The sequence below is a fragment of the Lucilia sericata genome, unplaced genomic scaffold (assembly GCF_015586225.1).
Source record: "Lucilia sericata isolate MDLA Ls3-8-SP2 unplaced genomic scaffold, ASM1558622v1 Contig000469F_arrow, whole genome shotgun sequence".
Taxonomy (NCBI): Eukaryota; Metazoa; Arthropoda; class Insecta; order Diptera; family Calliphoridae; genus Lucilia; species Lucilia sericata.
Genome location: NW_023994484.1, coordinates 97274 through 120964, shown reverse-complemented (window position 1 = coordinate 120964; position 23691 = coordinate 97274). Strand labels below are relative to the sequence as shown.

The window sequence follows — 23691 nt, the reverse complement described above, 5'->3', positions numbered from 1 at the left end:
GATAATATTAACAGCGATCAGTTATATATAGAAACTTTAATAACGATCAGTTTTCTATAGAAAACTTCAACAGCGATCAGTTTTCTATAAAAAACTTCAACAGCGATCAGTTTTCTATAGAAAACTTCAACAGTGATCAGTTTTCTATAGAAAACTTCAACAGCGATCAGTTTTCTATAGAAAACTTCAACAGCGATCAGTTTTCTATAGAAAACTTCAACAGCGATCAGTTTTCTATAGAAAATTTCAACAGCGATCAGTTTTCTATAGAAAACTTCAACAGCGATCAGTTTTCTATAGAAAACTTCAACAGCGATCAGTTTTCTATAGAAAACTTCAACAGCGATCAGTTTTCTATAGAAAACTTCAACATGGATCAGTTTTCTATAGAAAACTTCAACATTTATCAGTTTTCTATAGAAAACTTCAACAGCGATCAGTTTTCTATAGAAAACTTTAACAGTGATCAATTTTCTATAGAAAACTTCAACAGCGATCAGTTTTCTATAGAAAACCTTAACAGCGATCAGTTTTCCATAGACAACTTTAACAGCGATCAGTTTTCTATAGACAATATTAACAGCGATCAGTTTTCCGTAGAAAACCTTAACAGCGATCAGTTTTCATAGATAATATTAACAGCGAGCAGTTATATATAGAAACTTCAACAGCGATCAGTTTTCTATAAAAAACTTCAACAGCGATCAGTTTTCTACAGAAAACTTCAACAGCGATCAGTTGTTACAGAAAATTTCAACAGCGATCAGTTATCTACAGAAAAGATCAACAGCGATCAGTTATCTACAGAAAACTTCAACAGCGATCAGTTTTCTATAGAAAACTTCAACAGCGATCAGTTATATATAGAAAACTTCAACAGCGATCAGTTATCTATAGAAAATTTCAACAGCGATCAGTTTTCTATAGAAAACTTCAACAGCGATCAGTTTTCTATAGAAAACTTCAACAGCGATCAGTTTTCTATAGAAAACTTCAACAGCGATCTGTTTTCTATAGAAAACTTCAACAGCGATTAGTATTCTATAGAAAACTTCAACAGCGATCAGTTATCTAAGGGAAACTTAAACAGCGATCAGTTTTCCATAGAAAACTTTAACAACGATCAGTTTTCCATAGAAAACTTCAACAGCGATCTGTTTTCTACAGAAAACTTCAACAGCGATTAGTATTCTATAGAAAACTTTAACAGCGATCACTTATATATAAAAAATTTTAACAGCGGACGGTTTAAATAAGGATAAGGAAAAGTGATCGCCGTTAGTCTTCAATAGAAAACTGATCGTTGTTAATGTTTCTATAGAAAACTTAAACAGAGATCAGTTTTCTATTGAAGTCTTAACGGCGATGAATTTTCTAGTTTTCTTTAGAAAACTTATCATTAAAGTTCTTTTATATAGAATTTTTGGAACGATCAGATTTTTATTTAAAAACTATAAGTTTTTTATACAAAAACAACGAAAAAGTTTACAAAACTATAAACCATTTAAGTTCAGTTTACAATAATTCAATTACAAGTCCATTTTTATGATACATTCATATAATTTTCACTTTCATTAAATACGATGTTTTGGTCATCTTCGTTATTGAATTATACCCAGTTTAGGTTAACTTAATCAAACTTGTATCGATGGCAATACAAATAAACAATAACAATTTATTTAATTCATAACTTATCTATAATATGTATTTTTATTGATTTCATTGGTATATGTATGTATAAGTAAAAATTTTTGCCTAGTGCTGAAGTCAAGTGCCTTTTATTTCAAATCAATGAAAATGACAACTTAACAAGTCTTTCTTTTTATTTGATATTTTTCAAAATAAAAATTATTGCTTGTTCGCTGGAAATATTATTTTGCAGTGCAAACAAATAAATATGTTTTGTTAGTATAGCGGAGTAAGAAAGACATGTGTTTAGGAGGCACAGTGGGTCATAAAGAAGAAAGCAATGAAGTTAGAAAAATGTTTAAACCACACAGCCCATAAAATAAACCACTTGTTTTAACCATTTTAAATAATTTGGATTAAATTATAAAAACAACAATTCCAAATTTGATTTATATTTTTTTTGTTTTGGCATATTTTCTGTTATGTACCACTGTGCTTTAGCTGCTCTATCAATATTTGTGCAAAAACAAATCGTAGAAACAACTGCGACAACGGAAAAAAATAAACAAAAATATCACATCGAAAAAAAAACGCCTCTTTTTCCTTATAAAGTCTTCAGTAAAAATGAAGCAAATAGATACAACATTTTCTTTGCATTTTTTGACGCGCATTTTAAATGGTTTCAAGGAAACTTTGAAGGCACTAACCATATGGCTGAAGGTTAGTGATTCCAGAAGTATTTATTGGACATATACGAGACGCGCATTTTAAATGGTTTCAAGGAAACTTTGAAGGCACTAACCATATGGCTGAAGGTTAGTGATTCCAGAAGTATTTATTGGACATATAGTTTAATAGACAACGAAAGGAGAAGGCTTGATAGACTTTGATAGAGAAATTGGGCTGATCCACTTTATAAAGAGTTGAGAGTGATCGATTCTATATAAAATTGAGAGTGATCGTAGAGAGATGTGAGAGATCGATTTTAAAAGAGTAGAGACTGACCGTGCTTATACAGTACGTAGATCGATCAAATCTTTCTAGAATTGAGACTGAACGTTTCGATATAGAGTTGTGACTGATCAACTCTATATAGAATTCTCTATATAGCTTTATACCTGATCCTCTCTATTTAAAATAAAAACTTTAGTCTATATATATTTTATTCTGATTAAATTTAGCATTTTTATATGGAGATGACCCTGATCGACTCAAAATAGTATTGAGTCTGATCTACTCTATATAAGTTTGAAACTAAACAATTCTATACAAATTTGAGACTTTTATATAGGCTTGAGACTGATCAACTCTATATAAAGTTGAAGATGATCGATTCTATATATAATTTAAACTTAGTATTTCTATATAGAGATGACCCTGATCTACTCTAAATAGTGTTGAGTCTGATCCACTCTATATAAGTTTGAAACTGATCCACTCTATACAAATTTGAGACTTTTATATAAGAATGAGGCTGATCAACTCTGATCAAGTCTATATAAATTTTAGGATGATGAGGACTTTATATAGAGTTGAGGATGTTCGACTCTATATGAACGTTTATACATACTATGTACATAGAGTTGATATTGATCTACTCTTTATAGAATTGAGACAGATTGACTGTGCATTGAGTTGAAACTGTTCGATTCTATATAGAATTAAAACTGATCAATTATAGGTGTAGTTGAGACTGATGTACTCTAGATAAAAAATGATACTGATCCTTTCTATATTGAGTTAAGACTTATCAACCTTATATTGAAATGAAACTGATCCTTTCTCTATAGAGTTGAGACTGATCGACCCTATATTGAAATTAAACTGATACTTTCTCTATAGAGTTGGGACTGATCGACTCCATATAAATTTAAGACTGATCGTCTATATAAACATTTTAAACTGATCGACTCTATAAAGAGTTTAGAGTGATCGGCCCTATGTAAAGTTTTAACTAATTGAATCTATAAAAATTTAAGACTGATCGTCTCTATATAGATTTTAGACTAATGGCTAAAATTGATCAAATCTATCTAGAAATGAAATGATCGTTGAGAGTTGAGACTGATCGACTCTATATAAATTTAATACTGATCGTCTTTATAAACATTTTAAACTGATCGACTCTATAAAGTGTTTAGAGTGATCGGCCCTATGTAAAGTTATAACTAATTGAATCTAAAAAAATAAGACTGATCATCTATATATAGATTTTAGACTAATGGCTAAAATTGATCAAATCTATCTAGAAATGAAATGATCGTTGAGAGTTGAGACTAATGAACTCTATATAGTGTTATTGCTGATTAACCCCATATGAAGTTAAGACTTATCGCCTCTTTATAGAGTTGAGACTCATCGGTTCTTTATAAAATTGAAACTGATCGAGTATATAAATTGAATAAGTGATCGAATCAATATAGAGTTAACGCTGCTTAACTTTATATAGACTAGAGTCTGGTCGATTTCCTATTTAATATCATATTAATTATAAAATCTCTAATACTCTCTTAACAATATCACTACCAATAAAGAAGCCAAAAATGTAATTTCTGCAAAACCACTCAACCGAATTAATGCTATCTATGGACTTTACTCAAAAGCCAACATTTTTGTTGCCTGCATTCATGTTCACTCATGTAAGGAAAACTTGACAATTTTCTTTAAAATATAAAAAAAGTGAACAAATATTGTAAACAAGTTTTCAATTTCCAGCAAATCAAAAACGAAAAAACCCGCAAACAAATTTTGGTTTTGAAAAAAAAAAAAACACAACCATAACAAATAACAATGGTGACAATGACCTTTTTTAATTGTTTTGGCGGTTAAATCAAGACCTTTTACAATGTGGGTACTAAAACTCTCTCATATATGTTGCAAAATTTATATGAACTTAAAAATATTATACTTAAACAAGTACCTAGTTGGTCCCTCTTCTCATATGTATGTGTTTATTAACTGTTTACTTAAAATTTATAAGGTGCAAAGACCGTTTGTTTAACTTTATCTTTTTGCCACATACTTAAAAGGTGTTTTTCTATTTAGTTTTACTCACTAGTTTAAGTAATTTGTTTTATTTTTCATTTGCTAGTTGGAACACACACAGTTTTTAGTTTTAAATATGTAGTGTGAACAAATTGCCAGCCATCCACTTGACCTTTAACTAGAGTTTTAGTTTAGATTTGTTTATTATTATTTTTTTTTATTGGTTTAGCTATTTTGTTTTATCTTAATTACAGGGTGAATAATTAGCAAACAAATACTTTAGACGAGAGTACTATATGACATCAATAGATATGAAATGTTATTGTTATTAATATCATATTATATTTATTAATAATAACATACCTACTATTGTTATTAATAAAGGTAAGGTCATAAAAAATAAATAAATAAAAAGTTTTATTTTAAATTAGTTTAAATGAAAAACATAAGGAGTAATAACCGATCGACTTTACCTAGAGTTGAGATGGATCGACTCTATAGAGACTAATCAACGCTATATAGAGTTGAGACATATCCACGGTCCACTATGTTGAGTTATTGACTTTTAACTATCGACTCTATATTGAATCAATTCTGATCGATTTTATATAGTCTTAGAATAATTGACTCTATGTGTAGTATATTTGTGACTGATCTCCTCTATATGTATAATTGATCGACATTATATAAAGTTGAGACTAATTTATTACATAAAGAGAGTTAAGACTGATTGACTCTACATATATGATCGATTTAGCATAGAGTTGATCAGTGTCTACCAATCGCCCCAACATAGAGTTTTATATAGAGTTAAAACAGATCGGATCTAGTATATACAGAGTTGTGACTTATGGGCTTTACATATATGTATATATTTGAGAATGATCGCCTCTATATTTATAAGAGATCTTCATTATATAGAATTGAGACTAATCTACTCTATGAAGAGTTAAAACAGATCGACTCTATATGTAGTTGAAACTGATCGATTTAGCACAGAGTTAAGTCTGATCGACTCTATATGGGTTGAAACCGTTTATAGTATTGAGACTTTTCTATTCTATAAAGAGTTCAGACTGATCAACAATATGTAGTTAAGACTGATCGAGTCAGCATAGAATTAAGTCTGGACTATACATCAGTTGAGATCGTTTTACTCATTATATAGATGAGACTCAGAATAGTATTAAGTCTGTTCGACTCTATATGAGTTAAGATTGTCAAACTCATTATAAAGATTACAGTGATCGACTTTTTATAGAGTTAGGACAGTTTGACACTATAACACAGTTAAGATTGATCGATTCTATATAAAATTAAGTTTGATCGTCTTTATTTTGGACTTATAATTGATCTTCACTATATCGAGTGGACTCTATATCAGTTGAGACCGTTTAACTCATTATATAAATGAGAATCAACATAGTATAGAGTCTGATCGACTCTTGAGATCGAGTTGAGATCGTTTAACTAATTATATAGATTAGAATAATCTACTCTATAGAGAGTTAAGATTGATCGTCAATATATATGTGTAGAGTTAAAACTGTTGACAGTAACTGATCTAATGCTATATAGAGTTAAGTTTGATCGTTTTCACTATATCGAGTTGAAACTGATCGATTCAGCATAGTGTTAAGACATGATGAACTCTTTATACAGTTGCGACTCTATAGAAGCTTTATCGCCTGTAGCTTTCAATCTGTTTACACAACACCTCCTTCTCTCTCTCTCCCTCTCGTAAAACTTTTCCTTTACATCCAAATTTAAACACGATTCCTTCGTTTTAATTTAAACAATTTTCAATTGTCCAATATACAATGTTTAAAATCAATACACATCAATTGTTAAATAAACTGAAAATAAACGAAAATATTTTTAACTGTATTTATTTAAAATACACTACTGTATTTTTCAATGTCTACCCAAAATTTGTTTATTTATTAAGACCCACTCACAAGCTGCAATTCAATTGCTTTGGGTTTAATAAGAAAAAAAATGAAACATTTTTAAATTCTACTAAAGTCTTTACAGCAGTAGAAAAAGAAAGTACATATTGAAAATTATAAAATAAATAAAAAAAAACTATCTACATCGACAAATGTTTAAGTCACGTTTTATAGCTTTAGACGCTACTTACACCAACCGCCTGTCTGGATGGACAGACGGTCACTACATTTACAATCAATGACAGATTTTATGTACATAGTTATTTTTTTGAATTTCTTGTCTATTTTTGTTTTAAATTGTATTCATGAATGTATTACAAAATGCAAGTTAAGCTCTACCCAATTTTTAAATGAAAAAATAAAAGAAAATATTGTTTGTTTTATTAACTTTTCTTCGAGAATAAAAGACCGGCTGTTTAATATTTTTTAAAAATAAAAAGATTTTATTAGAAAAAAATGTTTTCTGAAAAATTAGATTGTAAAGTAATCATTTAATATTTAGAAAGTTTTGAAAGTTTTCGTAAAGTAAACATGGTGGTCCAAATGAAGGTATATAAATATATATATTTTTGAATCCCAAATTGTTCGAAACTGTTCCTATTCTTTTGTAAAAATAATCGCCTGAACTAGAACTGAACTAGAACCGAACTAGAAATGAACTAGAACTGAACTAGAACTGAACTAGAACTAGAAACTGAACTAGAACTGAACTAGAACTGAACTAGAACTGAACTAGAACTGAACTGAACTGAACTGAACTAGAACTGAACTAGAACTGAACTAGAACTGAACTAGAACTGAACTAGAACTGAACTAGAACTGAACTAGAACTGAACTAGAACTGAACTAGAACTGAACTAGAACTGAACTAGAACTGAACTAGAACTGAACTAGAATGAACTAGAACTGAACTAGAACTGAACTAGAACTGAACTAGAACTGAACTAGAAACTGAACTAGAACTGAACTAGAACTGAACTAGAACTGAACTAGAACTGAACTAGAACTGAACTAGAACTGAACTAGAACTGAACTAGAACTGAACTAGAACTGAACTAGAACTGAACTAGAACTGAACTAGAACTGAACTAGAACTGAACTAGAACTGAACTAGAACTGAACTAGAACTGAACTAGAACTGAACTAGAACTGAACTAGAACTGAACTAGAACTGAACTAGAGAACTGAACTAGAACTGAACTAGAACTGAACTAGAACTGAATAGAACTGAACTAGAACTGAACTAGAACTGAACTAGAACTGAACTAGAATGAACTAGAACTGAACTAGAACTGAACTAGAACTGAACTAGAACTGAACTAGAACTAGAACTAAACTAGAACTGAACTAGAACTAAACTAGAACTGAACTAGAACTGAACTAGAACTGAACTAGAACTGAACTAAACTGAACTAGAACTGTACTAAAACTGAACTAGAACTGAACTAGAACTGAACTAGAACTGAACTAGAACTGAACTAGAACTGAACTAGAACTGAACTAGAACGAACTAGAACTGAACTAGAACTGAACTAGAACTGAACTAGAACTGAACTAGAACTGAACTAGAACTGAACTAGAACTGAACTAGAACTGAACTAGAACTGAACTAGAACTGAACTAGAACTGAACTAGAACGAACTAGAACTGAACTAGAACTGAACTAGAACTGAACTAGAACTGAACTAGAACTGAACTAGAAACTGAACTAGAACTGAACTAGAACTGAACTAGAACTAAACTAGAACTGAACTAGAACTGAACTAGAACTGAACTAGAACTGAACTAGAACTGAACTAGAACTGAACTAGAACTGAACTAGAACTGAACTAGAACTGAACTAGAACTGAACTAGAACTGAACTAGAATGAACTAGAACTGAACTAGAACTGAACTAGAACTGAACTAGAACTGAACTAGAACTGAACTAGAACTGAACTAGAACTGAACTAGAACTGAACTAGAACTGAACTAGAACTGAACTAGAACTGTACTAGAACTGTACTAGAACTGAACTAGAACTGAACTAGAACTGAACTAGAACTGAACTAGAACTGAACTAGAACTAGAACTGAACTAGAACTGAACTAGAACTGAACTAGAACTGAACTAGAACTGAACTAGAACTGAACTAGAACTAGAACTGAACTAGAACTGAACTAGAACTGAACTAGAACTGAACTAGAACTGAACTAGAACTGGACTAGAACTGAACTAGAACTGAACTAGAACTGAACTAGAACTGAACTAGAACTGAACTAGAACTGAACTAGAACTGAACTAGAACTGAACTAGAACTGAACTAGAACTGAACTAGAACTGAACTAGAACTGAACTAGAACTGAACTAGAACTGAACTAGAACTGAACTAGAACTGAACTAGAACTGAACTAGAACTCAACTAGAACAACTAGAACTGAACTAGAACTGAACTAGAACTGAACTAGAACTGAACTAGAACTGAACTAGAACTGAACTAGAAGAACTAGAACTGAACTAGAACTGAACTAGAACTGAACTAGAACTGAACTAGAACTGAACTAGAACTCAACTAGAATCAACTAGAACTGAACTAGAACTGAATAGAACTGAACTAGAACTGAACTGGAACTGAACTAGAACTGAACAAGAACTGAACTAGAACTGAACTAGAACTGAACTAGAACTGAACTAGAACTGAACTAGAACTGAACTAGAACTGAACTAGAACTGAACTAGAACTGAACTAGAATTGAACTAGAACTGAACTAGAACTGAACTAGAACTGAACAAGAACTGAACTAGAACTGAACTAGAACTGAACTAGAACTGAACTAGAACTGAACTAGAACTGAACTAGAACTGAACTAGAAATGAACTAGAAATGAACTAGAACTGAAGTAGAACTGAACTAGAACTGAACTAGAACTGAACTAGAACTGAACTAGAACTGAACTAGAACTGAACTAGAACTGAACTAGAACTGAACTAGAACTGAACTAGAACTGAACTAGAACTGAACTAGAACTGAACTAGAACTGAACTAGAACTGAACTAGACTGAACTAGAACTATACTAGAACTGAACTAAAATTTACTAACTCGAAAGAATATTAAATTTGCATTGTGTTGAGTATATGTATGTAGGTAGTACGTTGGCGACAGTCAGCCCTTGATGGCAATGGCTGCCGATCATTGCGTTAAATTCAGTTCAAATTTACATTTCCCATTTATGTATAGCTTAGAAAATAGAGCATCATTTATTAGTTCATTCGATTGCATGTTTTGAAATCTCCTGCAGCAATAGTTGTAATTGTAAAGTTTAACCCCCATCAGTGACCCTTTCTAAGTAATAAATACAATTTTACAAATGAAGCAATTGTGTAAAAGTTTATTGTTAAATTATATTAAAAAGTCGTTGACTATAGAAACTATTTAGAGCAAGTGATTATAAAAGAAATATTTTTTGTAAAACAAAATTTCACTTTTCTTTTCTTTACTTATATTTTTAAAGACAACATTTTTATGGTCATTAATCATGAAATTAGATTTTTGAGCTGAGAATTTGGCATGTATTAAATGAAACGTTTTTAATGATATAAACAGAAGTGACTAAAGATTTTATTTGAAAAAAAAGAAGAAAGAATAAAGCAAAATAAAAGCTAATAATTATTAATGAGGTTTTTGTTTAGAACTTTTATATTTTTATAGAAAAAAACTACCGTAAATTATGCATAAAACCACAAAACACTTGAGTTGTTTTTAGAAAATGTTTAATTTAATCAAGAAAACCAAACAGATAGCTCTTTGTAATTTTTTTGGCATTCATGTTAAATATAAATTCTGTAATGGCCTAGAATGGTTTTTTGGAATAAATTTTAAATAATTTTTTTGTTAAAAACTGCCAGACAAACAGCTGGGAAATTGAAATATGATAAATAAGAAAGAAAAAGTAGTTTAGTATTACAAAACGTGCTAGGAATTTCCAAACTTAAAAAAAAAAAACATTTTAAGCCAATAAAACATTTTTATACAAAAAAAACAGAAACAAACATTTTATAAGTCTGCCAAGAAAGTTGAAAGATCACAGTCATCAGTATAATTATAGGTAAAAACGGGGGAATCTCATATGTATGTGTAAATAAATCTTTGAGAATTAGAACATTAGAAATACATATTTTTTAAATATTAAAAAAATTAAGTTATAAAAATATACAACAACATTAAATGCAAATGATAAGCTCGAAAAATATAGAAAAATGTTCAGTTGTTGATGAGAATTTTTTTGAATCAAGCAAATAAACATTGAATAGATTTGGTTCTCACAGATGAAAGAATAAATTACTTTCTTTTTCACTGATTAGCAAACAATGAATTAACAAAAAAACAAACAAACACATGCTTCTTTGTTTATTTACTCCACTAAACAGAATGGGAGCGTTAACGGCACATGCAAATGTTCGTGTTTCTTAAAAGAAAACTTTTGATTATAAAAAAACTCATTATTTTGCTGCTGTATTTACCGTAAAAACTAAAAATAAAGTTTATTACAAAAAAACTTTTTAAGAATTCTAAGCAGACCCTGTTAAATATATTCTAGTTAAATAAACTATTCTTTGTCTAAAGTTTTGTAAGCTTGAGTCATTTGTCTGTGGCCAAGAATTTCGTTTGAAAAAAAAAAAAAATACACATTTGCACCTTAATTTATTATTGTTCATCTATTAATTAAGATGATTTTTTAAAAACTTATTTAAATACTGAAATAATATTTCTGCCACTCCCTTTAAAAAACAAAAAGAAAAGATATAATGGTAAAGAAATTTATTTGCACACTTTATATAAGTACTTACTCTTGGCATGTTTCATGAATTATTAACATAAGAGATATTGATGATATGAATTTTGATGAAATTGTGTTGCGGACCATAAAATACTTTCAAAAATTCCATTGTAAAAAGTTACACTTTTTAATTGCATAATAAATAAATTGTTACTTCAGTTTGAGTTCAATTCTAGTTCAGTTGTAGTTCAGTTCTAGTTCAGTTCTAGTTCAGTTCTAGTTCAGTTCTAGTTCAGTTCTAGTTCAGTTCTAGTTCAGTTCTAGTTCAGTTCTAGTTCAGTTCTAGTTCAGTTCTAGTTCAGTTCTAGTTCAGTTCAGTTCTAGTTCAGTTCTAGTTCAGTTCTAGTTCAGTTCTAGTTCAGTTCTAGTTCAGTTCTAGTTCAGTTCTAGTTCAGTTCTAGTTCAGTTCTAGTTCAGTTCTAGTTCAGTTCTAGTTCAGTTCTAGTTCAGTTCTAGTTCAGTTCTAGTTCAGTTCTAGTTCAGTTCTAGTTCAGTTCTAGTTCAGTTCTAGTTCAGTTCTAGTTCAGTTCTAGTTCAGTTCTAGTTCAGTTCTAGTTCAGTTCTAGTTCAGTTCTGTTCAGTCTAGTTCAGTTCTAGTTCAGTTCTAGTTCAGTTCTAGTTCAGTTCTAGTTCAGTTCTAGTTCAGTTCTAGTTCAGTTCTAGTTCAGTTCTAGTTCAGTTCTAGTTCAGTTCTAGTTCAGTTCTAGTTCAGTTCTAGTTCAGTTCTAGTTCAGTTCTAGTTCAGTTCTAGTTCAGTTCTAGTTCAGTTCTAGTTCAGTTCTAGTTCAGTTCTAGTTCAGTTCTAGTTCAGTTCTAGTTCAGTTCTAGTTCAGTCTAGTTCAGTTCAGTTCTAGTTCAGTTTCTAGTTCAGTTCTAGTTCAGTTCTAGTTCAGTTCTAGTTCAGTTCTAGTTCAGTTCTAGTTCAGTTCTAGTTCAGTTCTAGTTCAGTCTAGTTCAGTTCTAGTTCAGTTTCTAGTCAGTTCTAGTTCAGTTCTAGTTCAGTTCTAGTTCAGTTCTAGTTCAGTTCTAGTTTCAGTTCTAGTTCAGTTCTAGTTCAGTTCTAGTTCAGTTCTAGTTCGTTCTAGTTCTAGTTCAGTTCTAGTTCAGTTCTAGTTCAGTTCTAGTTCAGTTCTAGTTCAGTTCTAGTTCAGTTCTAGTTCAGTTCTAGTTCAGTTCTAGTTCAGTTCTAGTTCAGTTCTAGTTCAGTTCCAGTTCAGTTCTAGTAAACAGGAACTAAATTAAATTTAAAAATTGTTCATAATTTTTAAAAATTTGATAAATCCCCTGCTGGAAGTTACAAATTAAATTTGTACTGCTTTATAAATACATAAATTTGAATCATCGCCATTTCCTGAATTGGTTAAATATACTACGACGTCTATGAGTCTAGGGTATTAAAATACCTTACAAATGGCCTTAAAGAAATGTCAGTAAAACACCCATCAAACTTAATCACAATAAATACAAAGAAATGCTAATATTAACAAGAAAATGATAAGAACTATTAATAAAAAGATTAAAAGAAATAACAAACGTACACATTACGCAGTTAACAACTCTAGTTTAAACCCACATTGTGTTAGGTCTTTATGGTACCACAGATATCGTGTGAAATGTCAGGTAGTTTTAAAAGTGCAAAATAAATGCATTAACATTTTGTATTGCTAATTTTAACTAAAAATAATGTTTGCATTTTGTAGATAAAAATAAAAAGAATATTTGTTATTTTTGCTGGGTCTTTGTTCTGAGTCAGTTGGAACAATAACAAATATTTGAAAAGAAATCTTATCAAACTAATTATTTTAAAATAATGGTGAAATATTATTTTTTTTCGAAAATAAATATTTTGTTTTTGAAGAAGTTTTGTAGAAATGAAGTGTTGTATTGTAAATGCATAAAGTTAATGAACTTATAAACTGATTGATTAATTAATTAGAAATAATAATGAATAAACAAAATAATTTTAAATTGATTATTCAAATTTATTTGGAAAGTTCAAGTTTAAAGTAATAATTAATTGTCAAAAAGAATTTTTGGATAATATAACACTCGATTACATAATTCTTTGTGTCTTAATCTAACCCTAAAGAACTAGTCTATGATATAAACTAATTCTGTTGCAATTACTAACCTTTTTCCAACATTTGTTAACAAAACACTAAAGTGTTTTTTTAGCTATTGCTAATTGAATATTTACGATAATCTAATAAAAATAATCCAATATCTGAAATATTTCAATATAATTAATCAATCTTTGAAATTTTCAATAATTTATTAACTTCATTACAATTTCGTTTGTATTATGCCATAAAAGGTAGAGGAGCAACAACATTTGATTCTTATCAAATAAATAAATTTATATCGTATTAACAAATTAAGTAAATAAATACCCATAAACAAATAGATAGATAGCAACAAAAAAATATAATAAAAACAAAAACACAATATTATACATCAGACAAGTCATACAATATTAAATACTTGTACCAAAAAAAAAAAAAAAAAAAAACAAACCGCAGTTACAGATACCTTTTTGCATAAAAAATATATATGAACATATAAAATTTAGGTGACAAAGGAAATGAATAAAATGTTTGAAGTGATCGAAATATATGAAAAAAAATAAACATATACTAAAAATAATAACATACACAACTCACCCAAGAATTATCACGAAATTGTGACATTTTTGTAAAAAACTCCACTGGAATATTTATCAATTGTAATCCAAACAAATATTAAGTAGAGTTGTAGAGAAATTTTCAAAAAATTTCTTACAAAATTTTTAAAAAATAAACGGAATTAAAAAACTGAAATGAAAAGAAAGAGAAAGAAAATAAATTAAAAAAAGAATTAAAAAAATGCAGAAATATCGAAGAAAAGAGTAACTACTAGACAACTCAAAAGATAAATATGTTCAGTCTATAGGCTGAACCAAAGATCAGTCTTCAATCTGCAAGACGGATCATCTGTGGTATGGTCATAGATCAATCCATGATCAGTCAATACTATAGGCCAATATATATTCTGTATATAGTCAGGACAATAGATCAGTATATAGTCAGTACTATAGATCCGTCTATAGACTGGACTTTAGATCAATCTATAGTCTGGATTATAGGTCAGTCTATAGTCTGGACTATAGATCAGTCTATTGTCTGGACTATAGATCAGTCTATAGTCTGGACTATAGATCAGTCTATAGTCTGGACTATAGATCAGTCTATAGTCTGGACTATAGATCAGTCTGTAGTCTGGACTATAGATCAGTCTATAGTCTGGACTATAGATCAGTCTATAGTCTGGACTATAGATCAGTCTATAGTCTGGACTATAGATCAGTCTATAGTCTGGACTATAGATCAGTCTATAGTCTGGACTATAGATCAGTCTATAGTCTGGACTATAGATCAGTCTATAGTCTGGACTATAGATCAGTCTATAGTCTGGACTATAGATCAGTCTATAGTCTGGACTATAGATCAGTCTATAGTCTGGACTATAGATCAGTCTATAGTCTGGACTATAGATCAGTCTATAGTCTGGACTATAGATCAGTCTATAGTCTGGACTATAGATCAGTCGATAGTCTGGACTATAGATCCGTCTATAGTCTGGACTATAGATCAGTCTATAGTCTGGACTATAGATCAGTCTATAGTCTGCACCATAGATCAGTCTACAGTCTGGACTATAGATCAGTCTATAGTCTGGACTGTAGATCAGTCTATAGTCTGGACTATAGATCAGTCGATAGTCTGGACTATAGATCCGTCCATAGTCTGGACTATAGATCCGTCCATAGTCTGGACTATAGATCAGTCTATAGTCTGGACTATAGATCAGTCTATAGTCTGGACTATAGATCAGTCGATAGTCTGGACTATAGATCAGTCTATAGTCTGGACTATAGATTAGTCTATAGTCTGGACTATAGATCAGTCTATAGTCTGGACTATAGATCCGTCTATAGTCTGGACTATAGATCAGTCTATAGTCTGGACTATAGATCAGTCTATAGTCTGGACTATAGTTCAGTCTATAGTCTGGACTATAGATCAGTCTATAGTCTGGACTATAGATCAGTCTATAGTCTGGACTATAGATCAGTCTATAGTCTGGACTATAGATCAGTCTATAGTCTGGACTATAGATCAGAATATAGATCAGTCTATAGTCTAGACTATAGATCAGTCTATAGTCTGGACTATAGAACGGTCTATAGTCTGGACTTCAGATCAGTCTATAGTCTGGATTATAGGTCAGTCTATAGTCTGGACTATAGATCGGTCTATAGTCTGGAATATAGATCAGCCTATAGTCTAGGCTATAGATAAGTCTATAGTCTATACTATAGAATAGTCTATAATCTGGACTTTAGATCGGTCTATAGTCTGGATTATAGGTCAGTCTATAGTCTGGACTATAGATCAGTCTATAGTCTGGACTATAGATCAGTCTATAGTCTGGACTATAGATCAGACTATAGTCTGGACTATAGATCAGTCTATAGTCTGGACTATAGATCAGTCTATAGTCTGGACACTATAATCTAGACTATAGATCTGTCTATAGTCTGGACTATATATTATAGTGCAGTTTTAAAAACATTTAAAATTTTCAACTTAACAAACTAATAATACCAACAAAGCTATTAAAATTTGTCATACAAATTTGTAAGTTTAGTTTCGAGTGATTTATGATCTTTAAGATAAATTTCAAATTACATCATTAAGTGAATCATTAATACGATTTTTGGAAACAATTGTTAAATAACTAATTGTAAAAAAATAAATTTTTCCTAATATTTATAAATATTAGTCATTTAAATGAAATTATCTGCCAGATACTTAAAAGCTTAGAAAAATATAAAATATCCAATTAATTTGTTTAAAAAACACTGTCCCAAAATAAAAATAGAAAATCATGGGCGTAATATAAAAAGTTTATCGAACCCCCTTTTTAATTACCATATTTAAATTAACAAAAAAATGCATTTCATTTCATCTAGTCCCCGGTAAATGACTTAAGATAAAAAAAACAACTTTATATGCAGTCAATTAAGTTAAAACAACACTAAATGTTTATTAAATTATATTATACTAAGCTTGTAGATTTTTGTTTACAACAAAAAGAAGAAAACACGTTTATAAATTTTGGAATTTTTCAGAAAAAAAAAATTACAAAATCGCCTTAATGAATATTTATTATAACAAGTGTTTTTTTTTCATAACAAAATCATTAAATAATTTTTATCTAAAACAAAAACAAAAAAAAAACACAAGCACGAAAAATTTAATATTTAAATAATATTTAATGCTCAATGAAATTATCTACAAGATACTTTAAATGTAGACGTAATATTCATTCAACGCTATAGACAGTTAATAATATTTGTTCAATAAACAAAAAAATACAAAAATTTCATATCATTCATTATTACATGAACAAATGTAACAAGCGTAACAAATATTTATTGGCCGCTATTTTCGAATATTGGCCTCTATATTAGGTGCAAAAAGAAAAAAAGTTGTTACGTGTACTTGACGTTAGTGTGATGTACTACTGTCATGTAGTTAAACTATTGTATAAAACAAATCATAGTTAGACAGTGTAACAAGTAAAAATAATTTTAAATCTCTACTTTTTTACTCACTACACATAGCAAACCGAAAAAAGTGTATTTGAATTTGTAAATAATGCTAAAGATTGAAAATGTAAAATAATTCACAAACAATTTTCGGTTAAAAGTTACTGAAGCGTTAATAGACACGCTGTTGTTTGTTGCTGCTAAATTAAATCAAAACAATAACAATACAAATACAAAAACAATACAGTAGCTCAGCAGCAAGTGTTGAACAGTGCGCCAATATCGAAGTTTTATTTGGAATATCAACAATCTTACTGGACTACAGATCAATATCCAATCTGGAATCAGATCAGTCTTAGTCCGGAATATAGATCAGTCTAAAATCTGGACTAAAGATCAAACTATAGTCTGAACTATAGGTCCATCTATAGTCTGAACTATAGGTCCATCTATAGTCTGGACTATAGGTCCATCTATAGTCTGGACTATAGGTCCATCTATAGTCTGGACTATAGGTCTATCTATAGTCTGAACTATAGGTCCATCTATAGTCTGGACTATAGGTCCATCTATAGTCTAGACTATAGGTCCATCTATAGTCTAGACTATAGGTCCATCTATAGTCTGGACTATAGGTCCATCTATAGTCTGGACTATAGGTCCTTCTATAGTCTGGACTATAGGTCCATCTATAGTCTGGACTGTAGGTCCATCTATAGTCTGGACTATAGATCTGTCTATAGTCTGGACTATAGATCTGTCTATAGTCTGGACTATAGATCTGTCTATAGTCTGGACTATAGATCTGTCTATAGTCTGGACTATAGATCGTCTATAGTCTGGACTATAGATCCGTCTATAGTCTGGACTATAGATCCGTCTATAGTCTGGACTATAGATCCGTCTATAGTCTGGACTATAGATCCGTCTATAGTCTGGACTATAGATCCGTCTATAGTCTGGACTATAGATCCGTCTATAGTCTGGACTATAGTTCCGTCTATAGTCTGGACTATAGATCCATCTATAGTCTGGACTATAGATCCGTCTATAGTCTGGACATAGATCCGTCTATAGTCTGGACTATAGATCAGTCTATAGTCTGGACTATAGATCCGTCTATAGTCTGGACTATAGATCCGTCTATAGTCTGGACTATAGATCCGTCTATAGTCTGGACTATAGATCCGTCTATAGTCAGGACTATAGATCAGTCTATAGTCTGTACTATAGATCCGTCTATAGTCTGGACTATAGATCCGTCTATAGTCTGGACTATAGATCCGTCTATAGTCTGGACTATAGATCCGAATATAGTCTGGACCATAGATCAGTCTATAGTCTGGACTATAGATCAGTCTATAGTCTGAATTATAGATCAGTCTATAGTCTTGACTATAGATCAGTCTATAGTCTTGACTATAGATCAGTCTATAGTCTGGACTATAGATCAGTCTATAGTCTGGACCATAGATCAGTCTATAGTCTGGACTATAGATCAGTCTATAGTCTGGACCATAGATCAGTCTATAGTCTGGACTATAGATCAGTCTATAGTCTGGACTATAGATCAGTCTATAGTCTGGACCATAGATCAGTCTATAGTCTGGACTATAGATCAGTCTATAGTCTGGACCATAGATCAGTCTATAGTCTGGACTATAGATCAGTCTATAGTCTGGACTATAGATCAGTCTATAGTCTGGACTATAGATCAGTCTATAGTCTGGACTATAGATCAGACTATAGTCTGGACTATAGATCAGACTATAGTCTGGACTATAGATCATTCTATAGTCTGGACCATAGATCAGTCTATAGTCTGTACCATAGATCAGTCTATAGTCTGGACCATAGATCAGTCTATAGTCTGGACCATAGATCAGTCTATAGTCTGGACCATAGATCAGTCTATAGTCTGGACTATAGATCAGTCTATAGTCTGGACTATAGATCAGTCTATAGTCTGGACTATAGGTCAGTCTATAGTCTGGACTATAGGTCAGTCTATAGTCTGGACTATAGGTCAGTCTATAGTCTGGACTATAGGTCAGTCTATAGTCTGGACTATAGGTCAGTCTATAGTCTGGACTATAGGTCAGTCTATAGTCTGGACTATAGGTCAGTCTAGTCGGACAGTCTATAGTCTGGACTAGTCAGTCTATAGTCTGGACTATAGATCCGTCTATAGTCTGGACTATAGATCCGTCTATAGTCTGGACTATAGATCCGTCTATAGTCTGGACTATAGATCCGTCTATAGTCTGGACTATAGATCCGTCTATAGTCTGGACTATAGATCCGTCTATAGTCTGGACTATAGATCCGTCTATAGTCTGGACTATAGATCCGTCTATAGTCTGGACTATAGATCCGTCTATAGTCTGGACTATAGATCAGTCGATAGTCTGAACTATAGATCCGTCTATAGTCTGGACTATAGATCAGTCTTTAGTCTGAACTATAAATCAGTCTATAGTCTGGACTATAGATCAGTCTATAGTCTTGACTATAGATCAGTCTATAGTCTTGTATAGATCAGTCTATAGTCTTGACTATAGATCATTCTATAGTATTGACCATAGATCACTCTATAGTCTTGACTATAGGTCAGTCTATAGTCTTGACTATAGATCAGTCTGTAGTCTTGACTATAGAGAAATTTGTCTTACAGATTTCTCTATAGACGGGAATATCAATCCTTGTATAATCTGCACTAGATCGCTCTGTTGTCTGAACTGTAAAACAGTGTGTAGTCTGGGGAATATGTTAGTCTATAATGTTGGCTGTATATTGATCGGGTTGATAAATGTGTAAATTTGATTAATTGTTGAGTTCAGACTTTTTTTTATTTTTTTTTTAATTTTAAAATTGGTTAATTTTATTAATATTTAAATATTAAATTATTATTTTTTCTTCACGGTATCACACACTTCTACACCACTGTACTTTTAATATGTTTTAATTTTTTTATTTAAAATTGTTGTTATTGTACTTGACGTAGTTGTTAGTACATTGTGCATATTGTTATTATTGGTTAAGGCGGATTTATTATGTTTTTTTTTTTTTTTTGTTTTGATATCGTTAAGTTTTATATAATTAACAATAATTAAATACTAAAAAAAAGTATTGAACAAAATACAAAATGTATAGCGGCAACAACAAGCAGCAAGGAAAAAAGTTGTACAAATAAATTTAACGTAAATCATTACAACACTCACTAAAACTAAACAATTTGTGTTTTAGTTTAAATATTAAATTATAAATAAACTATATAAAAAATATACACACACCTTTTAATTATTTAAAACAAATAACTAAATTTTTTACAAATTGGGATTTTGAAATTTTTCTGTTAAAATAATTTTCTTCTCAGTTGCAAATTTTTATAAAATTTTGTTTTATCAATTTTTAGCATAATTTTTTTGAAATATTTATTCTTTCAATTTGAAACTTTTGTATTAAATTTCTTCTTTCACTTTAACAATTTTTTTTAAACACACAGACACTTTCAATTAAATACACGTTACCGCGTTTTAGTTAACAAAACAATTCATAAAAAAATATTAAACCGCACGTAATGAAATCTCGCCGTATACTGAAGAGAGCGCCAAAGTTGTGTTAATGCAATTCAAAGCTCGATCCCCATTAACGACTAAAAAATACTACAAAACTAGTGTTGCCAACCACTATGCTCTAGTGTTAAAGTTGGCAACGTCTTAAGCTCTCAAATGAAAACAAACCACCTGTTTGTGAATAAGAGAGTGTTATTTTTATAAACAAATAACTTGTTTAATATCTCTATTTTTCTTATCATTTTTTCTCTTTAATAAAATCTGTTTTTATTATTTATTCAATGGATTTAGTAACAATTGAAATAAACAAATGCACGTTGTTGGTGTTTTTTTGTTGCTTTTAACTGGTTGTGTTGCGTTTGAAAGTTCGCTTCAATGATATGGTTTCAAACTTGTTTGATAAGTCATGCATGTTTAACCCTATTTTGGGTACAACAAAGTGTAGTCTATAGTATGTCTAATCTCTAGTGTAGTCTACAGTGTAATCTATAATCTAGTCTATAGTCTAGTCTACAGTCTAATCTATAGTCTAGTCTACAGTCCAATCTATAGTCTAGTCTATAGTCTAGTCTACAGTCTAATCTCTAGTCTAGTCTATTGTCTAGTCTAAAGTCTAGTCTATAATCTAGTCTATTGTCTAGTTTATTGTCTAGTCTATAGTCTAGTCTATAGTCTAGTCTATAGTCTAGTCTATAGTCTAGTCTATAGTCTAGTCTATAGTCTAGTCTATAGTCTAGTCTATAATCTAGTATTTAGTCTAGTCTAATGTCTAGTCTATAGTCTAGTCTATAGTCTAGTCTATAGTCTAGTCTATAGTCTAGTCTATAGTCTAGTCTATAATCTAGTCTATAGTCTAGTCTATAGTCTAGTCTATAGTCTAGTCTATAGTCTAGTTTATAGTCTAGTCTATAGTCTAGTCTATAGTCTAGTCTATAGTCTAGTCTATAGTCTAGTCTATAGTCTAGTCTATAGTCTAGTCTATAGTCTAGTCTATAGTCTAGTCTATAGTCTAGTCTATAGTCTAGTCTATAGTCTAGTCTATAGTCTAGTCTATAGTCTAGTCTATAGTCTAGTCTATAGTCTAGTCTATAGTCTAGTCTATAGTCTAGTCTATAGTCTAGTCTATAGTCTAGTCTATAGTCTAGTCTATAGTCTAGTCTATAGTCTAGTCTATAGTCTAGTCTAGTCTATAGTCTAGTCTATAGTCTAGTCTAGTCTAGTCTAGTCTAGTCTAGTCTATAGTCTAGTCTATAGTCTAGTCTATAGTCTTGTCTATAGTCTAGTCTATAGTCTAGACTATGAATGAGAATTAAAATGGGACTATAGTCCAGGTATTAATATAAACTATAGTCCAAAATATATATAAGACTAAAGTCCAGACTATAAACAGGTCTATAATCTATGTTATAGATGAGGCTATAGTCAAGGCTGTGGATGAGACTACAGTCCAGATTGAGAACCATAGCACAACCCAGATTTTAGACTACAGTTCAGAGCATAACATAGACTTCTTTGCTGGAATTAAAGTATATAGGTAATTGAATTTATAAGTTCCAATACTTTCCGAACAGTTGTAAGTCCCCTCATAAAAAAACCCCCCGAAATAACAAAACAACCCTAAAAAGAAAATCACCTTAAAAATCTTAACTGATAAGAAAATTTCTCTAAAAGATTAGCAAAAAATCTAAGTATAAAAGTCTGACTTTCATTCTAAGTGTTATCATTGCAATTTAGACTTTAAATTAAATATATTCCTAAAGCAGCAAAAACAAATTAACAACATGAAAATTATTTGCCTTTTAGTAATTTTTGCCTTGAGCGCCGTGTTTGCTTATCCCCAAGTACAAGAATGGAAGGTGAGTTATTTTTAAAACTTCAATGATCTTACAGCCTTCAAAATTTGTTTTCTTTATATCATAGGATCCCAAAATCTTTGCAGCGGGAGGTGGTAATCAAAAGGATGGTTATGACTTTACTGCCAATGTTCGCAAAAATGTTTGGGAAAGTGATAATGGCAGACATTCGTTTGATGTAACTGGTGGCTACTCACAGCATTTGGGTGGTCCCTATGGCAATAGTCCAGCAGATCGTCGTGTAGGTGGCATTTACACTTATAGATGGTAGATTCCGAAAGAGGTGTAATTTTTATTGATTTAAGGAAACGTATTTAATGTAGAAATTATGAATAAATAAAATATTGAAAATTATAACCATTTTTTAAGTTTAATCTTTCAAATTCCGTTGCTGATCTATTTTAAATCTATTCTTCAAATTAAAAAAAAAAAGAGTTTTGCGTTTTTGTTTCAATTCTTCTAAAATTGAGACACTGATTACCATTGCGGTTTAAGAAGTGATTTTAATCATAGGCCTCATATAATCGTATCTGAAGTAAACTTGTCCCTCAATCAACAAAATTGGATTTTCCAGCATTGAGTTTGTATATATGTATATAAAAATTCAATCTTAGGCTTTCATAGAAAAGAATTTCAAAATATCAATAACAAACTGGACTATAGTTCAGACATTAGACTAGACTATAGATTACTCTAGAATGCAAACTATATACTAAACTAAATCCGTATAATAGAATAATCTATATTCTTCACTATTGACTAGTCTATAGTCCAGACTATAGACCCTTTAGACAAAAGTTCAGACTTTAGACTAGATTATAGTCCAGACTGTGGAACCTAAGTACATTCTAGATCTATTATCGATTTATAAAATTTTTGATTAATTTCCAAGTTATATAAACGTATCGATAAATGTTCTTTTTATAGAAAATGTTCGATAAATGTTCTTTTTATAGAAAATTTTCGATAAATATTCTTTTTATAGAAAATTTTAGATAAATGTTCTTTTTATAGAAAATTTTCGATAAATTCTCTTTTTATAGAAAATTTTCGATAAATTCTCTTTTTATAGAAAATTTTCGATAAATTCTCCTTTTTTATAGAAAATTTTCGATAAATTCTCCTTTTTTATAGAAAATTTTCGATAAATTCTCCTTTTTTATAGAAAATTTTCGATAAATTCTCCTTTTTTATAGAAAATTTTCGATAAATTCTCCTTTTTTATAGAAAATTTTCGATAAATTCTCCTTTTTTATAGAAAATTTTCGATAAATTCTCTTTTTATAGAAAAT

The 23691-nt window shown here is 30.5% G+C and overlaps 1 protein-coding gene across 1 annotated transcript; it reads left to right on the top strand.

Moving 5' to 3' along the window:
• The first annotated feature begins 22244 nt into the window (after positions 1-22244).
• On the top strand, positions 22245-22756 carry LOC119605265 (diptericin-D-like). The gene is made up of 2 exons (XM_037958260.1): positions 22245-22402; positions 22467-22756. Exons 1-2 carry the CDS (start codon positions 22328-22330, stop codon positions 22668-22670), a joined length of 279 nt encoding a protein of 92 aa, XP_037814188.1. The 5' UTR covers positions 22245-22327; the 3' UTR covers positions 22671-22756.
• The last annotated feature ends 935 nt before the right edge of the window (positions 22757-23691 follow it).